At 38.5% G+C, this 20182-nt stretch overlaps 1 protein-coding gene across 2 annotated transcripts in view; it reads left to right on the top strand.

Annotated features, from left to right (window-relative positions):
- Window positions 1–4789, top strand: part of PDGFD (platelet derived growth factor D) — a 141869-nt gene extending 137080 nt beyond the window's left edge. For both annotated transcript variants that reach the window (XM_084301999.1, XM_084301998.1), the window contains one exon: window positions 4022–4789. In XM_084301999.1, coding sequence (XP_084158125.1) covers window positions 4022–4156 — 135 coding nt within the window. In that variant the 3' untranslated portion in view covers window positions 4157–4789. The remainder of the gene's footprint in view (window positions 1–4021) is intronic.
- The last annotated feature ends 15393 nt before the right edge of the window (window positions 4790–20182 follow it).

Genomic DNA, 20182 nt, shown 5'->3' with positions numbered 1-20182 from the left:
AGAGTCCAGCCATTGGGCTCCTCTATTGGTCAATGGAGTTAGCCCCACCACACAATTCCAGAGACAGGTGTTTCAGGTGAATTGTTCTCCAAAATTACCTCTGTTGCTGCTTCTACTGGAGAAGTGCTGGGCATGGGTCAGGGTGAAGACACCATCTCCAGATGGGTCCTTTCCCCAGCCGACATTATCTCTCTGCTCTCTTTAGCCCTCGAACAGGCCCCGCTGATTCTGACATCAGGTTACAAAGTATTTTTATAGATCTGAGGTTAAAGGGGCCATTGGCCTTGACCTCCCATGCTCCACAGTCCACTGGAGAGCACCTTACTGCCCCAAAGCAAGCACCAAGCTTGTACTATAGACTTACTAGGAAGGCTGCTGTTTCTTGATGTCCTCGGACCGAGATCAGAAACCACTTAGCTCCTTGGAGGGCTGTCCAAGTGTTGAGTTGCCCTGACTTAAACAGCTGTTCACTAATTCCACACTGAGTTTATCTGGCTTCAGATTCCAGGTGCTGTTTTTGGTGATGGCTTTAGTCTTTAGTTAAGAGAATCCTTCACAATCTGGAATCCGAATTTAATGCACAATCAGTTAGTAAGACTCCTGGCAGAGAGCATTTTCTTTCTATTTCCTTCACCACCACCACCACATAAAATTATGGAGTTGTCACAGTCATTTGACCCTGAAACTTCTCAGATGATCAGTCACACCTACAAAAAGTGCTGTCTGGCATAGTGGCATGCTCATGTGGTTATCCACATGTAAAATGTAACAAGGCACTGATTCTCTTTTTCATATTACCTATAAACACTGAGTCTAGCTCAGATGTTAAGTCCCATGTATTGCTTTTATGCTTTTATGTGTATATATATATACACACTGTTTTAATAGCTTTATGACCATAATTAACTCAGTGTTTGATGAGGGTGATATGGCTGTAGTTACATATTTTTTTTGAGGCAATGATCTGAACAGCTGAGGCACTGCATTTTGATTAGTAGTGACAGACATTGCTCCTTTAATTTGAAAGCTGCAAACATTTTTTTCTACCACACAAAATAAAGCTTTTGAACATTCCATGTCCTTCCTTATATCCATATTTTTATGGCAGAAATGCTTCTGATCTCATCAAAAAGGGAGCAATAAAGGGTCCTAAACAAAATTTCTTTGAACTATTTTCATTAATTCAGTAGTTCCTCACCTTTAAGGAGCTGACCATGAAATGAATAAACAGCAGCTATTTTCAAAATAAAGGGTTTTCTTTCAACTACTGTGGTCACCAGAAATGGCCTTATTTCCTGATTCTTTTCAATTCTCTGTATTTAGTTGAAACTAAAACTATTAGATGGAAGCTAGACTGAAAGCTTTGAACATCAGTTCTGTGATCAGCTATTAAAGCAGTCCAATTTCAGCTGTGTTCAAACACTTCTTTCCTGTCTTGTCTGAGGAAATGTCTGCCAATTCATTTTTCTACTCTTATCAGCAAAGCCCATATACAGTGCTCGTTTCTTAATATAAAACACAAGGAAAATCCCCAATCTGTCAGGAGGTCTGTTAGCTTAAATACAGCCCACATCTTTGCTCTCATCCGATTGCATACTTTCATTTGCTCTCAATTGAAAAAAGCATATCTACCTACCTACAATCTTGCAAAGAACCAGTCGTCTGAATTTGTCAGGTTTTGATGAAAGTCTTCCTTAACTAAAGAATTCTATCATGGGTTTGGCTTCAGAAGCTGTACTTCATTTTAAAAGTCTGTTTTCCCTAAAAAAGAAAAAAGAAAAAAAGAAAAGAAAAAAAAAAAAAAAGCATGTTTGAAGATGCAGTCTGTTTTGAGCTCTGTAATAACCTCAGTAGCCAGATTACATTCATTTCCTTTCTGTTTTGGATGACAATGTGGTACAGTGAGTTGTCTGGGATCAGGATTTAGGGCCTATATTGAGGCAGTCAATGTTCAAAATTCAAATCCATTATATTTTTTTCTTTGTTTCTAATGGCATGTCTCTACATTTCTAAAGGTTTCACAACAGGTGAAAACACCATATCTGTACTTTGCTTAGGCACAGTCCTTCCTCTTAGTAGTACATAGGTTAAACATGAATTATATCACAAAACGGAGGATGTTCAGTGTTCCTCTCTTTTGTTACATCCCACAGCCTTCCTACCCTCTAGGCATTACCAGTGGACAACAAACTCTCTCATCCTGAAGGCTGCTCACCCTTCCTTTCCCCACCAGCTCTCCCAAACATTCATGGTTAACCTTTGGCAAGTCATTCAGACTACTTTTTGGGGCTTCCTAATTCTATTGAAGCTGCCAATATTTTGTCAATCTGCTGTCCAACCTTTTTCCTTCTCCTTCCCCAAATCATTTCAATTCTTGTAGGATGTTTTGAGGTCAATGTACAGAAAGTACTTGGTACAAAAATGAGGTTATTCCTTGAGTGACAGCATGATCTGTTAATTAGGGGGTCTGTTATTCAGTCTTTAAGATGTAGGTGTTTCTGTGGTTGAGACACTAATGGGGCTTCAGTGGTCCACTCCCCAGCTGATCAGTGATTTTGGCAGTTCACAGACAAGATGGATTTCTCTCCACCTTTTGAACAAGCAAGACAAATCTAGATGGTGTAGAAGTGCCTTGGCCAAGCCAATATGGCTCACAACAGCCATAGGGATGAGATGATTGGCTCTAGCATCTTACCAGCACATGGTTTCTGGTTTCTGGAATGGCTTGATTGAGTTGCTTTGGCAACTGGTAGTTCTTCTACTGATCTGTAGAGAGCCTTGAAGAAATAGTTTCATATTCTCCATCCACTGAAGTTTGATAATGATGCATATCTTTCTGTGGAGTGGGCTTTGAGATTTAGGGAAAAAATGCTATAGGAGAGTTAAGATGTTCTTGTTTTTTTTACTCAACTTCTGTACTTGATCAAAACTAATACTTGAGTTTTAGGGCAGTAATTTGAAATTATTACCTTTTCTGTTAAACTACTACAAGCATTTCAACAACTAGTGGTGATATGAGCTTTTAGACAGATACTCAACCTCCAATGGTGGGCTCACTAAGCATGCCCAAGCAAAATGCCATCCTCCTCAACCTTTGCCAGTCCCTTTTTCACATACATATGCTATCACAGAAGATGAGATAGGACTCAATATTATGGCTGTTTTCCACATCTTCACACCATTTTCTATGAAATCATATATTCATACAATAATTTGGTTTGGAAGACATTTCTGGGGGTCATCTAGTTCTATCTCCCATTCAAAGCAGGGAGAATTTCAAAGTTATAAATGTTATGAAAAGTCAGATTCTAGAGAAACTCAGTGGTATCTGGGTGAATATTTTGCACAAGCTCCATTCATATCCTTCTGTCTCCAACAGGCATTTCATTTTTGGACCAATTCTAATGATGTATACTTCAGAACTTTAAAAATGTTTTTAAAAATGTTCCTTGTTCTTTAGAGCAGAAATATTATACAAGTGAGAGAAGGGACAGAACAATTCAAATATGTATGGGACTGTAAAGACAAACCAAAGGAAACATGCTTGATAATCAGCATGCGAAGGGGCAACTCTGGACATGGTTAGGGAACTGCACAATACAAAGATAACCGATGTAGAAAATAATCCAATCTATCAAAGCTCCAGGAAAAACAATACAGCAGGGTGTCACAGAGTGGGAAAAAAAGCAAAAAAAAAAAAAAAGCAAAAAAAAAAAAGCTGGAATTATAATTAAAATATGTCCAATTAACAGAAAATAAAATCTGAGCTCCAAGGTAGAATCCAATAACCATTCCAGTCCAAAAGGGGGAAACAAATAAACACCAAAGTACAAATATATTGCCAAGACAGACTACCTAAACATTATCTTGTGAGTATGCAGGTGTATGTGTCCATGGGAAAGGGTGTTGGTGCAAGCTGCAGATGAGGCTGGTCAGGGTGGTATCCTTAGGGCCCCAACACTCTCATCCTTTTATTTCTAGCAGCATTTTCTAATTGATGCTTTTCTCTTAATCCTGCCAGGTGCTGAAATTTGTCCCTGAGGCTGGGCATCCTCGAAGGAAAGGTAGAACCAGGAACAACATGGCTTTAGTAGACATACAGTTGGATCACCATGAGCGCTGTGATTGTGTCTGCAGTTCAAGACCACCACGATAAAACAAAACCAAAACAAAACAAAACAACAACAACAACAAGAAAAGAGAGAAACAGAAACAGAGAAAGAGAGAAAGAAAGAGAGAAATAAAAAACCCAAGACCCACTAATTGCAGCTTACCAGACATTTACTTTTAAGCGGGATTGCTCTGAGGACCTTTATTCACTAATCACTTGAACTTTGTTATTAGCCTGCCTTTGCAATTAGCAAAAATGATTAAATGATTGTTGTGTTTCAGTATAGCCATGTTGATTAGTGCCACGGCAGCTAAACAGGTATATCATAGATTTATATATCAGCATCCAAGAATATAGGGTTATGGTTTTCTATAGCTAGATTCTGAGGGTTGAGATTTCAAAAGCTCACTTGCAGTCCTTAGGCACACAATAACGCCCACTGATATTGTGGTAATGAAAGAGCATTTGTTGTGTTTCTGCACATCTCTCACTCAGTATTTCCTATACTCAAATTCTGCTGCCATTTCTACTTGCTGAACTCTCCTGACTGGCAGTAGGGATTTGTGGGTATAAATGAAGAGAGAATTTGAGCCTGTATGATTGGAAAAGGGTTAATCCAGCTTTAAAAAACGAACTTCCCAGTGTTCCCTCCCAGCACAGTAAGATGCAATGAGGAAAATCCATGACTACATGAAATCTAACACTAGTAGAGTCAAATCTCACTGTCTGTACTTGAGCAAACCTTGTGCTGAAATTACTAAATGCTTTGTGTAATCTGGGACACTAGTGGTGGTAGGGGGTACAGAGGTGGGTACTTTTGCCACGATGACTCCACAGGAACCATTGTCCATGTGCTTCTGCAAGCACAGTGAGATGGGGCTCCCTTCACATCCCCAAGTAAGTCCCTGTGGCCTGGGCCTGATTCTGATCTCTACCCACCTGAACTGGACTCCTGCCACTTGCCCTGAGCAAGTTGCCCAGGAAGGGCCCTCTCTATATGAAAAGCAAGATAGAGCTTCCCCAAGTACCCCCCTCACTGTATTTGGGGGCGTGTTGTGTCTCCTCAAGCAGGTGATGAAATAGGGCACTTGTTTGTTGAAAATATGATTTGTTTTGCAGTTGTGTTACTGGGAAACTAAACTGTGTTTGAGATTTAATTATCGTTATTTGGTTTGGGGTTTGTTTGTTTGTTTGTTTTAAATATGGATTATTATAACTTTGTCATATATCCATTAATCTTAGTTATCTGAGGCTAGTTGTCTCACTTCAGCTATGTGTATTGCCATGGTTAAACTGTTGACAGTGAATTTCTTTTTGATTGCATTTTGCTGAGGCATATTAGCTCATTAAGCAATGTCTGTCTGTCATGGAAAATGTGCATCATTTACTAACTTCCACAAGAATATTAGTAAACACCACCTCGTAATAAAATAAGCACTTTACAAGCTACAGCATAGCTTCCTATGCCTTTTAAAATATTATGAAAGTGCTCTAGATGAAAATAAAATAAAACAAAATAAAATAAAATCTTTCCAAAATAGCTTTAAAGGCTTTAAAATGCTGCTCCAAAAGTTGTTCAGTGTAAAACACAGACAGCTTTAGGTCTGTGAAAGAACTGGAGTTCTTTCATGAATGTAACAGAGAGAATGGGGTGGCACATTTAATGGCTGAGGTTTTATATTTAATAGCAGACATAGACTGCATTGGTCCATCTTGTTTATGTTGCCTCTTGTGTTTCTGCCTCTCTGAAAGAGCAAAGTAGTTTGACAATAGTGTGTCATAATTAGTGAAAACTGTTATATGCTATAGTATAATATTGAAAGCCCTTAAGGTGTGTTTTAGCAATACACAATTTTATGTTTCATAATGTGCAGTATTGTTCAGACTTAGCCTCTCTATCAGCTCAAGTATTTTATAAGTGCTTTTTTTATAATTTTAACAAAACTTTGCTGAAACATCCCTTAGAAATGTTGTGTTGCTTTTCCTCCTGTACTTTAACATTTAAGATTCAAAATGTGTGGGGTTTTTATTATTATTATTTATATTAATTTTTCCTCTCTGGCTCCCAGATGTCTATTTAAAAATGCTCCCAAATGCTGTGTTGGGAGGTGATTCATCATTTTTCACAGCAATTCATTTTAAAAGAACAACACTGTAACCAAAGACTGCTGGCTTCACTTCTTTTCAGGGCTGTTTAAAGAAGACTTCATTCTTTGTCTGTCTCTAGCTTTACAACAAGATTGACCCAGACCTTCCATAATTTTCAGCTAATTTGGAAATAAATTTGCATGTCAGACCTTGACAGTACTGATTGTTTATGAGACACTCTTTCTAATGCATATTCCTGACTGAATTGTGCTTGAAGTATGCTTAAGCACTCTAGCCTAATAGTACCAGTGCTAGGAATCATCTGTCTCACATAATTTTGTGCCTTGAGGGGTCCTTTGATTCCCACACATCAAAGGAAGATGTGCACCATGTCTGGCATCTCCCATGCTCCTCTGCTTGCTCACCTGGTCTCCATCCCCACCAACCCTGTCTTGGGAGGTGTTTACACCATCTAATTTTGGAGATCCAGCCTCATCGGAGAGCCAGAGTCACTTCTCCAGGGGGCAAGGAGGGAGATGCTCTTACAAAGTATGCCATAGACCCGAGAGATCACCCAGTATGGGAATTTTCTCTCTCTCTTTTGACTGTGTAGAGAGATTTAAAATCTGATTTGAGCATCTAAAGGAGATACACCATGTCAGATGGTATGATTACTCACTTTAAAGACTAAACAGCCAATAGTTTTGCTAACTGATTTAGATTCAGGCAGCAGTGGATGTCAGGATCCAGGAGGAAAATTCAGCTGTAAAAGAGATTGGTATAACAGGGATTATCCTCTTGCTTAATGTTGGGTTTACTTTCTTAAAAAGAGGCTAAACTTGTCACAAAACATAAAATGTTTCTCCTGTGACACTTAGCAATGAATAGAACCACTGACCAGGACTCACTGCTTCATGCTGCCATCTGCCATAAAGACAGCATGCTCCAGGCCAATGCAGACAAGTTAAGGATGGGTTTTATGTTGCAGTGAGGGGGAGATAAAAAACATCAACCAAGTAAAACTTTCAAACTCCCTGACCCCAACCTGTAGTGAATCTGGCAAAATCAAATACCAGCATTTTTTTTTATTTATAGCAGAAATTGTAGAGATGTTTTTCCACACCTATTTTTTTCTTTCATTTATGTAATAATTTCCATGTTGTTTACATATTGTTTTAATATAAAAAGCAATGCTATTAAAAAAAAAAAATCTCATTCATTTTTATTGGTGGAATTGGGCGCTCTAAAATATATACATTTTCAAAGCAAACTCAAATAGATTCTTAATTTCAAAGCCATTTACTAACTTTTTATTTAGTGTATTCTTCTGGGATAAAGCCTACTTTCTCAAGTGCAATTTATATATATATTTTTTGTTATTTCAGTTAAGTGCAGCTTTTGTAGCAGTATTTTTTACTTTATGCAGTATGTAATGTGTCTTATCTTGATGAAAAAAATAAATACTGCTTTTGAAAGAAAAGTGATCTTTTTGGGTGATCATTCAGAATTCAGATGAATTAAAAATGAAATTTACTGGAGGACATTTCCACAACAGGACATCATCCATGCTGTGTCTGAGATTTTTAGTAGTCATTCCCAAGAAGAACATCATGGAAAAACCAAGGTGTGATTTTGGGATAATCAGATTTAAAACTTACTGCTAAGCAGCAGTAGTTTGACTGAGGTACAGCATTTCTGATAAACATTTCTGATAAACATTAGAGCCCCTGGGCTTGTCACTACTCTCAACCCCCATGGGCTTGGCTATAGCAGAGCTATCCTTGTTTGTCCTGCTGAAGCTCAGCTGTTTAATAGCAAAGTAGGCTCCTGCTGGAGTTCTGCATCCCACCCAAACCATGGCTGTGTTGAGCAGCCAATTCCCGCATGCAGGGCAGCTGTAGGAAGCTGAAGCACTGGGGAGATGGGGAGATGGGAAGACTGGAGCAGATGGTGAAATTTAACCAACCCTGGTGAATTTGGACATTTTCCCCAACTTTGGCAGAAGCAAATTATGTTATGTTCCTCTGTCTGGAACATAACTTTCATAACATTGATAACCAGCTTTCAATTTAAGGTTCTCATATCAAGATAAAGTGTTCATTAAGCCTTCTCTGGATCTTGGACTGAATAAGAACATGAAACTGTTGTCATCCTAATTCTTTACCAGCTATCCTTCCTGTCTGACAACGGGAAATTGGAGATAGCATACAGTCTGGGGACACAGTTTTGCAACCTGTCCTCATGCATGTGCACCTTGTTCTGTATGGCAATGCCACCAACCTGTATAGTGATGACATTTTTTTTTTTAAATAATATCTTTAAAAAAAAAAAAAAAAAAGGACACACAGAACACACAGAAGAGACTTTTCCTAACAAAAGAAGCAGTTCTTTTGTGTTCAGTGGGCAAGGACATATTTAATGGGTGGAGGAGAATATTTTTGCCCAACAGAAATGTTCTGAATATTCTGTAGCTCAACAATAGCAAAGTGTACAAGAATGGCATAAAGCTCCTTCAATCTGGCATTGCTATATAAGTAATGGCTTGCTAACATTACCAGAATGCCCTTGTGCTCACATGAGTAACAATGTTTATAAATCTGCAACAAAAAAGCAGCTCTCCATCTTTTCAGCTGAAAAAGCATATGATTCTTGAAGTCATCAGAAACTCACTATAACAAGTTTTTTAAATAATATATATTTAAAAATAGTTTTCTTCTCATTTTGGAAGAATCCAGAATCTTCTTTCAGTTAATTTTAAGATCTGCAACTGCTGTAGAAATACTTTCCTGCAAATTCATTTATGATTTCCCTTGCTCTTTACTGGAGTGCACTGCCCTGTCACTCTGCTGAAATGTGAATTCAACAGATGTCCAATTTGTTCTTATTCTCCCAGGGACTTCAGTGCAGAAGCTAATGAAAATGCAGAAATTAGTATTCTGGTCTCTCATTCTAGAAACTATAACTTTGTTTATTGACTGTCTTGGTCAAATCTGCTGAAATATATAATATTCATAATTTATTTGGTCATTCATTGACAGGCCTTGAAAATCTGCCTTAAGTGTTTAAAGAGCAAAGTAGATTTTGCAGGTTTTTTTCAAAAACTTCTTCAGTAAATGTAATTTCCAAACCAGCAAATACCCTGCCATGTATAGTAGGAAGGAAATATTCTAAGTTTTAAACTATCTTCTAAAACTGATTTGATTTCAGACTTGGGCTGAAATTCGTTTATAGATAGGTATAGTTTCAAAACTGAATTTATAAAGCCTTATTTTTGAAATTCATTTTCAAAACCTCATTTATGTATTGCTTATAGAAATCTGCTGTAGAACAGACAAGCTTTAATAAAAATGGAAGTAGCTACAAAATAACAGTGACTGTATTTGATGCTCCAATTTCAAGCTGACAAAGGATTTCAGCTTCAGTTGAAAGAATTTCAGTTTCAAAACCGGTATGAAGAGAAAAGGATAAAGAGAGCTGGCTACCTTTCAAATATTTTGATGTAAAGGGTGGTGACATGACAAAAAGCCCTTTAATTCATTGTGTTTCTATTAGATAAGTAATAGCAGCAGACAGCTTAATCTTTCTGGTCTGTGTTTGAATTTGTAGAGTACCATCTTAAGTAGCAGGTGCACTAAGATGAGCTCTCTGCCTCAGCCTGAAATCAGTTTATTCTCACTGAGATGAAGGTGGTCTGGGGAACCATTCTACATATCACTACATTTCTGCCAAATAGTCATAGTCACAGCTTTTTACCTCTTCACTTCAGCACAGGAAAATAGAAAAAGCAAGCAAAGAAAATACATATCAGTTCAGTTCTTTATTTCCACTCACAATTCATATATGAAGAAGAGTTCCTCCCCCAAAATGAAGAACCATTATGTGTCGAAGAATCGCGGACTGAATGAGGTGAGGAATGGCCACCTGGAGATGGACTTGTCCAACCATCTGCTCAAGAAGAGTCACCTACAGCATGTTGCTCAGGACTGTGTTCACTCAGGTTTTGACCATCTCCAAGGATGAAGACTCCACTCTTATTACTAGGCTGTATGGAGAGCAAGAAGGAGGGAGCAGTTTGCTTCATGAAGTGGGTCCTAAAACCAAGAGAGAGAGAAAATCCTGACAAAGCCTTGGATTTTCACTGAGGGCTGTGGCTCATGGAAGAACTCCATAGTCCATGGCAGCAAGGTCTTTCTGCCTGCCAAGGATGTCAGGATTTCAAGCTTCTAGCCCCAGTGGAGACACCAAAACCTATCTGGGCAACCTGTACCAGTGCTCCATCACTATGTTGGTTTTACACAGCTGGGCAGATGACTTCCATCACAACCACTCTCTCACTCCCCTTCCAGAAAGAGAAAAAGTGGAGAAAATACAATGAAAAAGGCTCAAAGGTTGACATAAGGACAGGGAGATCACTCAATAATTATTGTCACAGGCAAACAGATTTAGCACAGGGAGATTAATGTCATTATTGCCTGTCACCAGTTCACTTGAACAGTGAGAAACTGAAAGAAAACTAAAAACGCCTTCCCCCATCCACCCTTTTCCACCTCCTCCCCCTGAGCAGCACAGGGGAATGGGCACTGGGGACTGCAGTCAGTCCCTGGTGCTACGTCTCCGCCACTCCCTCACGGTCCCTCTCTGCCCCTACTCCACATGGGGTCTCTCCCATGGGATGCCATCCTTCCCGAACTGAGCTCTTCAGGAACTGCTCCCACACGGCTCCGTCCCATGGGGAGCACAGGTCCCTCAAGGGGGGGCGGCAGCTCCCCCCAGACCCTCTGCTCCTGCGTGGGCTCCTCTCCATGGGCTGCAGCTCTAGCCCGGGGCCTACTCTTGTGGGTGCTCTCCATGGGCCACAGCCTCCTCCAGGCCACATTCACCTGCTCCACCAGGGGCTCCTCCATGGACTGCAGCATGGAGATCTGCTCCATGTGGGACCATGGGCTGCAGGGGGACAGCCTGCTCCACCAGGGGCCTCTCCAAGGGCCGCAGGGGAACTTGTGCTGTGTGCCTGGAGCACCTCCTGCCCTCCTGCTGTACTCACCTTGGGGGCTACAAGGCTGCTTCTCTCTCATTGTTCTCCCAGCTGCTACAACACGGCAGTTGTTTTGTTTTGTTTTGTTTGTTTTGTTTTGTTTTGTTTTTTCCTTTTTCTTAAATACACCCTCCCAGAGGTGGAAACAACATCACTTTTTGGCTCAGCTCTGGCCAGCAGTGGGTCCCTTTGTAACCAGCTGAATCTAGCCCTTATCTAACATTGGGCAGCTTCTGGATTCTTCTCAAGGAGGCCACCCTGCAGCCCCCTGCTACCAAAACCTTTCCCTGTAAACTGAGTTCAGTCATCTGTACAGAAGAAAGGTGCTTCCTTATGTTCAGAGGGAACCTCTTGTGTTCCAGTTTGTGCACATTGCTTCTTGTCCAGGCATTGATAATCACTGAAAACAGCCCGGCTAAATCCTCTTTGCACCCTCCCTTCGGGTGTTTATAGACACTGATGAGATCCCCCCTGAGCCTCCTTTTCTCACTAAACAAACCCAACTCTCTCAGACTCTCCTCACAGAAGAGGTGCCCTTTGATCATCTTTGGACTCTTTCTAGTATGTCCATGACTCTCTTGTACTGGAAGGCTTAAAACTGCACACAGTACTGGAGGTGTGGCCTCACCAGAGCTGAGTAGAAGGAAAGAATCACCTCCCTTGACCTGCTGGTGATACTACGTCCATGTCTCTGTCGTACTGGAGGATACAGAAGGGGCAAGAGGATGAGGCCACCGATGCTGTTTGTGACTGTATGAGTGCCACTTTCTATTCATTTTTTTCTGTTTTGTATGGCCAATTCAGCAGCTGTTAATAGACTGCAGCAAGCCATCACAGAGGAAGCTTTCATAAATTGTGAAAGGATTGGAGATTTCAATATCTCACAGCTTCTAGATAGATTTTCTGCTTAAGCCATAGGAAGGCAAAAAAAAAAGTCTGCCTTTACAGTGGAATATGCAGGCTGGGCTGCAGCGTAGCCCCCAGAGTACCTACCCGAACTCAGAGAGCACCTGATGTAAAGCAGGGCTTCATTAAACTGCACCGATCCCCGACAGATGGCATTCATTACAACCTTTACATCAAAATACCAACCCTTGGATTCTGTTGCTAATTTATTTCAAAAGGTCAAGCAAGGATTTGTGTGCCCTCAAGGAATTGATTGTTATATATACGGTAAGGAAAATGCAGTTTCAGTATTCAAATAACCCCACATAGGCAAAATGCTGCAATTTTCCTCATTAAACTATATCTGAACACCAATTACACAACCGATTATTAAATGAAGATAAGCCATATAGACTTCCATGAAAGACTAATTGTTTTTTGCTATTAAAATGAAAACACTTGGGTCCAAATTAAGATCCTCACAAGAAAATATAAGCAAATTAGCTTTGCTGAGAAATCCAGCTAGTGCATACCTGAAATCTTCACTATTGAACAATGCATGCTAAGTCAGCAATTTTAACAATTGAAATGGAAGTATCCCTTAAAACATCCTTCTACAGCAAGCTAATTCAAGGAACAAATGAAAACTAGTCCTTGCATTTTAGTATCACCACTCATCTGTGGCCAACATCAAGTTCTTTTTACTTTATCTGAGTGTATAAGTACTTTTTTCTGACAATAATTTTGACAAGCTATTAGTATATTAAGACTTCTAGTTTTCCCTTCACAGCTGTGCCTATTGAAAAACAGAGACTGAAGAGTACTCCATGCATACAGCAGAGCTCACTTGGATGTGCAATTGTCTGCATTAAAAAATACCATGTTTTAAAAAGTTTGCATATATGACACAGGAATTTTCTCAACTCTGTCATGCATTTTAAGACAGCAAATTGCCTTTAGATCTTCAAATACAATTTTGTATACTCATGTAGGACCCTAATGGTTAGTCAAAAACAGCTACGTTAGCAAAGTGACAACTCACCTATAAACTGTGTGATGCATCTGCTAAGTGAACTACCATTCCCATTGACACCTCCTGCCTTTTCCACTGAAGGATTACCCTCTAAACTACACAATGTTTTATACCATGTGACAGTGGCCTACCGGGGCATATACAAAGGCACTCTACAATCAGCTTGCACAAAAAAAAAACTACCTGGCATGCTACCCTGTATCAAAGTGAAGGCTGACACGCAATATGGAGATTTGGCCTCTATAAAACCTAAAGCTAAAATGACTATGTGGACACAGAATAAAATAGTCAAAAAGATGGCTATAAAAATACATGTTGGAAATTAAAAAATAAAAATGAAAAAATGTTAAGACCTGTAACATGGATAAAACTTGCTGCCTGCTCCAAGAAAATCAAATATTAAGGGTACTTGTCAAGTGCCAAGGACCTTATGAACTTCCTTGTGAGTACAGAGCATCTGACATGATACTGAATAACTGAGATTTTTTTTCTACAAAAGTGTAGAATATTACATTGTAGACATGTTTTTTTATCCAGTCTTGGAATAAAATCTGAGTAAATTCTTTATCTGTATTTGGTTCCAAACAGTTGCTCCTTTTCCATTTTATCCAACATAGAGCAGTGCTCTTCAAATGCATCTGATTAATATAACCTCTGTATGTATAAAAATACCAGTGTATGTTTATATGCTGCTCCACCCTGGGCTCCTCCACCACGGGCCGCAGCGTGGAGATCTGTTCCATGTTGTGGGACACATGGGCTGAAGGGAGGCAGCCTGCTCCACCAGGGGCTACAGGGTAACTTGTGCTGCAACCCAGCTGTTGCAGCGCAGCAGTTTTTTTTGTTGTTGTTTGTTTTTTTTTTTGTTTATTTGTTTGTTTTTTTTGTGTTTTTTTTTTTTTTTCTTTTCTTAAATAGACTCTCCCAGATGTGCAAACAACATCACTTTTTGGCTCAGCTCTGGCCAGCAGTGTGTCCCTTTGGAACCAGATGAATCTGGCCCTTATCTAACATTGGGCAGCTTCTAGACTCTTCTCAAGGAGGCCACCCTGCAGCCCCCTGCTACCAAAACCTTGCCCTGTAAATGTAATACAAGTTACAATTAAAATTATAGATTTGAACTTAAACATTATGTTAAATACATGTATGGTTATAGACTTTAAACAAGGTGTTTTTATACCATGTATAAGACTCTAATGCAAAGATACTGGCATGCTTTTTGGATGGGAAGGTACATTTCAGCACAAGCATGCTATTCCATTACAAATAAATATTTTTTTTTTTCATTGAAGAAAATGAGCAACACAATGTTATTTATTCACATTGCCTATTCCAAAGCAGTATTTGCCAACTATACTGACTGATGATTACAGCATCCATTATTTCCTGCTAGAACTTGGAGAAACTAAAAATAAATGATAGATCACTGAAAAATCCTCCCCTCTGTCTCTTGGCAAACAATGCTCTCTGTTCTCTTCCCAGTGACCACTGAATGGCAGGATGCAATTTAAGAAAAAAAAAAGTGAAAACCATGGAAAACACGTGCTTCCTGTCCATTAATTCTAAACTGTTCAGACAGGCCCAAGCAACGGGCAGTTATGATATACATTCCAACTAATACAGGAAGGACGAGTTCAATAAAAGAATTATTAAAAGTCAATGTAAATGTGGCTGGGAAACTGACCATGTCTGAACTTTATTTGGACTTAGGAGAAATGGATGCAGTAATGCAGAAGAAACTGTAAGGATTTATTCTTCCTTTGGGATGAGTGGTAAAATGATTTAACATACTTGTAGAGTACTAATTTTCTTCAAGTATGAAGTGTCATATATCATGTTATTTGTGGACTGGATCATTACAATTGTTTCTAGATATTATCCTATTGCAAAACCCCAGCTCCCAAGCTTGGATGGTAAGTCCTAAAAGGGTTTTACATTTTATGTGCTGGCCAAACGACAGGGCAAATCTCTCTGTGCAATTCAGAACAACCATGCTTCAGCTAAGGCAAAGTTTTCAGATTGTGCAGAGTATTAATTTGCAGGCATCAATGTGATATCACCATAAACTAGAAAAACATTCTAAGTCCCTGCATCCAAAAAAAAAATACAAACCAGGGTTTCATTTTCCCACATTTTCTTGATATGTTGTATTAGTCAGAAAAAAGAGTGAAACTTGGAAACTTCTGTAATGCCCTTTCCTCAAATATTCATATTCTGTAGAGGTTTTCCTGAAAGGATGGAGATAAAATCTCACCCCAAACCATTTGTCTGAGAAAAGCAGCTGAATTTCAGTTAAGGTCGTTCCCAACCTGTGGATAGCAGTGAATTTGCAAGCCCTGATTACACTGACTGTCCCTGTAATGACCTTGCTTGGTCATACCTCATTGGCATTGGCCAGTGCTCATTTGTGCAAAAAATGCCAATAAAAATTGCTGGAAAAGAATGAACTGAGTAGCACTTAGCAAAACTGCAGATATTGCAGATGGAATGACTGACAATAGGCACTTGCAAGATTTGGAGTTTTAAATTTATTTATTTTTTAAGTGACATAGGTGGTCTGATTCTGGGTTCTGAAATATGTATATATTATATACATATATACATAAACAAACTAAGGTGGGATAGTTTTTTATTTGTAAACTGTCTAGTCTAGATGATTCCAAATTGTCAGTCACATAAATGAGGCCCAGGGACAAAATGGATATTCAAAATCACCTTTGGAAATATGCATTTTTGTTGACTCCTACCATGTTAATTTACTCAATGTTGGGCCCACTGCAGTGTGTCATGCCGCTTTTCGATGCCTAAGGAAATAATTGAGCGTTACTACAGGGAGAGGATGGATGATATAAATTTGAGAAAAGATTTTAGTTTGAGGGAACCTGTTGTGCAGTAAGCTTGATGGAACTCTGTAAAGACCAGAAGCTGTGATGATTAACTCCCCATGACATTTAGGTATCACAGAGGGTAGAACTGATCTTATTAGTTGAGGAATGGGTCAAGTAGCATGCTATAAATTATCCTTTGCCCTCTCCAAAATCTATCTGCTTCTTACTGTGCTAAAGAAATCGTAGATTACAGAGAAACAAATGCTAGAATTAAATTGCAAGAGTGTTACTGTGGCATCTTATTTCCAGTGCTGTATTTCTTCGTAGCACTGGCAGCATGATAGAGAAGATAGCATTTAATTTAGTGCTGCTTTCAAACTGTAAAGAAACTTTGGATTAATTTTGTTTTTGTCTGGTAAACAAAGATAGTTTCTAGAGCCTAAAAACAGTTTATGCTACAGTTTATTTCTCAAAGCTTTTTTTTTTTTTTTTTTTTTTTTTAATTATATACATTAAGTATCTTAAGTGAGCTTAAAAATGTTATATATACATTATTTTTAAGACAGAAACCAACATAAGCCAGAACAACCACTTGCAAGAACTGTTCCACAATGAGTAATAAGTAGTATTATACTATTTATATACAGAATATAAAAAGCCTTAAGGATCTAAGTTAAAGGTATAGATTGAAAGAAACAAAGAAGTGCTGGAGAGGTAGAAGGCTGCAAAAACTGGAACCTGAGAAGAAAATCATGTAAGCATGACACTTACATTCAGAAGTAACTTTTTTACCACAGATTTGTTAAATTTAACAATTTGATATTTTAGCTAACAAGTCAAGGTTATTTTTTTCCTGGTGGAAGGAAGGAAGGAAGGAAGGAAGGAAGGAAGGAAGGAAGGAAGGAAGGAAGGAAGGAAGGAAGGAAGGAAGGAAGGAAGGAAGGAAGGAAGGAAGGAAGGAAGGAAGGAAGATTGGTTGCTTACAAGAAGAGTAAAAAAAAGTCCAAAAAAGTCCAAAAAAGTCCAAAGCCTAAGAAAAGAGATGCGTCTGCATGAAACTGTAAAATTACATGGAACTGCAATGGCACAAAGTGTGACAATTTTGAACAAGTGTAATAATCCAGGAAGTGCTAAAAAAAGTGTTCAGAAAATTATCAGTCTGGCCTTAATACCCTTTTCATAACAGCTTTGCATTCCTGGCAATACTACTTGCAATCAGGAACAAAAGCCAGACAAAGCATTAGTGTTATTAATAAAATGTGATCTTATTTCTTGTTTGAGTGTTCATAGCAAACCATGTAGGCATTTAAATATGTCATTAAGTGTTACCTGCAACCTCTGCTGTCTGAACTGTAAAGAGTGCCAATTTCTCAACAAATTTTCTTTGAGCAATGTTGTGCTGCAGTCAGCAAAATATTCTTAAAGCTTTCCAGACAGGAGAAATATGCTGTGATTTTTATACTGTCTTTAAAAGAGGTAGAAACCTCAACCACCTTCCTAATTGCCAAAAGCATACATTACCATTTTGGATTCTGAGTCAGGGCTCTGCAAAATGTACCAGAGAAGAAATACAACCTGAGTAACCCACACCAGAGCTCTCTATAGAACCTACACAACTTTACTACATGCAGGAGGGGTGTTTTTTATTGTCAATAAAAACATGATTTCATTAAGGAGCTTTATCATAGGCAACATTACATAAACTATTCTATTTAAAATGCACAAATTCCCACTGAGATCAATTGGGCAAGGGTCCAATTCCCAGACTAGGGATTCTCTATAATAAACATAGTATGTAACAGCAGAGAAGAGTAGTATTTCAGATTATGATTTCTAGTTAGTGTCTGACATCGTCTCATGAAAGATCCTCTTTCCTTTCCAAAGTCTGAAGTCATGGTTCCATAGCCCAAAATGGTCTGTGAGTGTTCTCATGACTGTCTAAAGGCTCTTCCATCCCAGAATGATGCTGAGGATTGTAAAGACAACTCTATGTTGAAGAGAAGGGCATTCTCCTATATTCCCTGAGGGGGGGGTGGGAATAATATATATATATATACAATAATATATATATATATATATACACACACAATAATATACAATAATATATATATACATATATATATATTAGTTACATTATGCTGCTAGTGGTATTGTGCTTTATTATTTTTATATGCTGGCAACTCCATTATTCTTCTCAAATGGTACATTGATGCATTGCCATTTTATATCGACATAAATCCTACGTAAAATTCAGTTTGGTAGAATTACGAGAAATAAAAATATTATGCAGTTGTTCTAAGACTAAAATGACATCTATGTAAATTCTACAGCTTTCAATACTGGTACTGTGATGAAGTCAGCCTTGTCCAGTTGAATAGAAGCTAAATTCATCTAAATTTTTTAATGCATGCTATATTTTTATTGAGATCTTTCATCTGTATATAGGTACTTCTAGACTTCTGATTCTGTTGATCAAAGTTGTTGCTGTTTGCAGTGTTTTTGTTGTTGTTTGGTTTTGTTGTTGTTATTATTATTATTATCCCCTTATCCCCCATTATTTGCAGTTTCATCAGAGTTTCAATTATTATTGCCTCTCTCTTTATTTATAATTTGGGTAACGTCACTGTACGTCCTTCTAGGCTGCATTTTGGTAATCTCCTGAGGTTTCCTCTCATCATGTCTCTACAGGAGCAGGGTTAGTTGTGATGTCTATACACACTGCCTTTTCCTCTCTCTTCTTCACCAAAATGAAGAACAAGGATGACTGTTGCACAGGTGGATCATCTAAACGTCAGCAGAGTGTTAACATTAGAAGTTCTTCAACAACAGATGAAGTTTACTTGAACTAGGGTCAAGAATATTGGTAGAAGATAGTTTTCATTCAATGCAGAGCACAAAGAAAGAACAGATATTTTCGTATTGCATTTAGACGTGAAAGTTTGGAAGTTTTATAAACCACAGGATCCATCTATAGTCAATAAGGGTGAGACTCAGTTGACCAGTTGTAGATGTCTAAAACATAAACATCCATTATTAAACAGATGACAGAAACCTCCCATAAATAACTGTGGGATAGAAACATGTGGCCTGAAGTGGATTTCTACATTTAGTCAAATGAATTATGCCCTCAAAAAATCTTATTTCCCTGCATTGATTTAATCAGGAATCTTACTATTTGCATTGTAGACCTCTAAAAAAAAAAAAGTGAAATTAATTACATTGTGTCAAAGGTACTTGAGAGGTGGGATGGAGTACCCTCTGGAGAAAGGTGCGTGTGGCTGTAGATATGTTTCTCTGTTCCTATCTTCTTTTATGGATTTCAGTGATAAGATATGGCTTCTGCCTTAGGTATCTATGTTAGGTAACTGACTAGAAACTAGTCTAGAATCTATCTTTAGACAGTGCAAACCATTTCTTTCATAAATAGTGACAACATTTTATCACAACATTTTAGTTCTTAAGTCCATATTTAAATTATCATTTCGTCTGTTCTTTCAAAGTTATAGAGTTCACCAAGCTGCTTCTGTTTTCTGTGGAAAGCATATGTTCCCAAAACTTATGCCCAAACTGTCTTTATCGTGGATTCAAAATTAAGACCTGTCAGTGCTAGATTAATGGTTGAACTTGATGTTTTTAGAGGTCTTTTCCAACCTAAATGGTTCTATGATTCTATGATTAAGACAAACAATACACAGTGCCAATGTAATCTGACACAGGTGAACAAGCAACAAGCTATTGAAAAGAAAATAATGTAAACTAGATACAGTGGTGTATTCTCTGCAGAAATGCAAACATGGTACCTCACCCAGAGGTAAGTACTAAGGCATTCTTATTTAATGTCTTCATTGACTTGCAGGCAAAAGAAAAGTTATTCCTTAGCAAATCTGTGAATGACACTAAATTGGAGGTTGAAGGAAGGAAGGGACTGTATGAGGCATAGTAGTGTTTCAATTCAGAAGGATCCTGAGAGGTTTGAGGCTTGGACCACTAGAAAGCACACGGAGTTCAATAATGAGAAGTGTAAAGTTCTGTCACCAATGGAATAATCCCAATCAAAGTTGGGAAGTGACTCTAAGTAGCAGCCATGCCTAAAAAGACAGTAAGTTACAGTTAACACCAGGCTGAACATTGGTCAGCAATGTGTTCTCAGTGGAAATACAGCAAACTGCATCCTAGGATAACCTAGGATGAGCATCATCAGC

This window comes from Netta rufina (genome assembly GCF_964035555.1).
Source record: "Netta rufina genome assembly, chromosome: 1".
In the NCBI taxonomy this organism is placed as follows: Eukaryota; Metazoa; Chordata; class Aves; order Anseriformes; family Anatidae; genus Netta; species Netta rufina.
The sequence above is the reverse complement of the archived record's forward strand: the minus strand, read 5'-3'. Positions and strand labels throughout refer to the sequence as shown.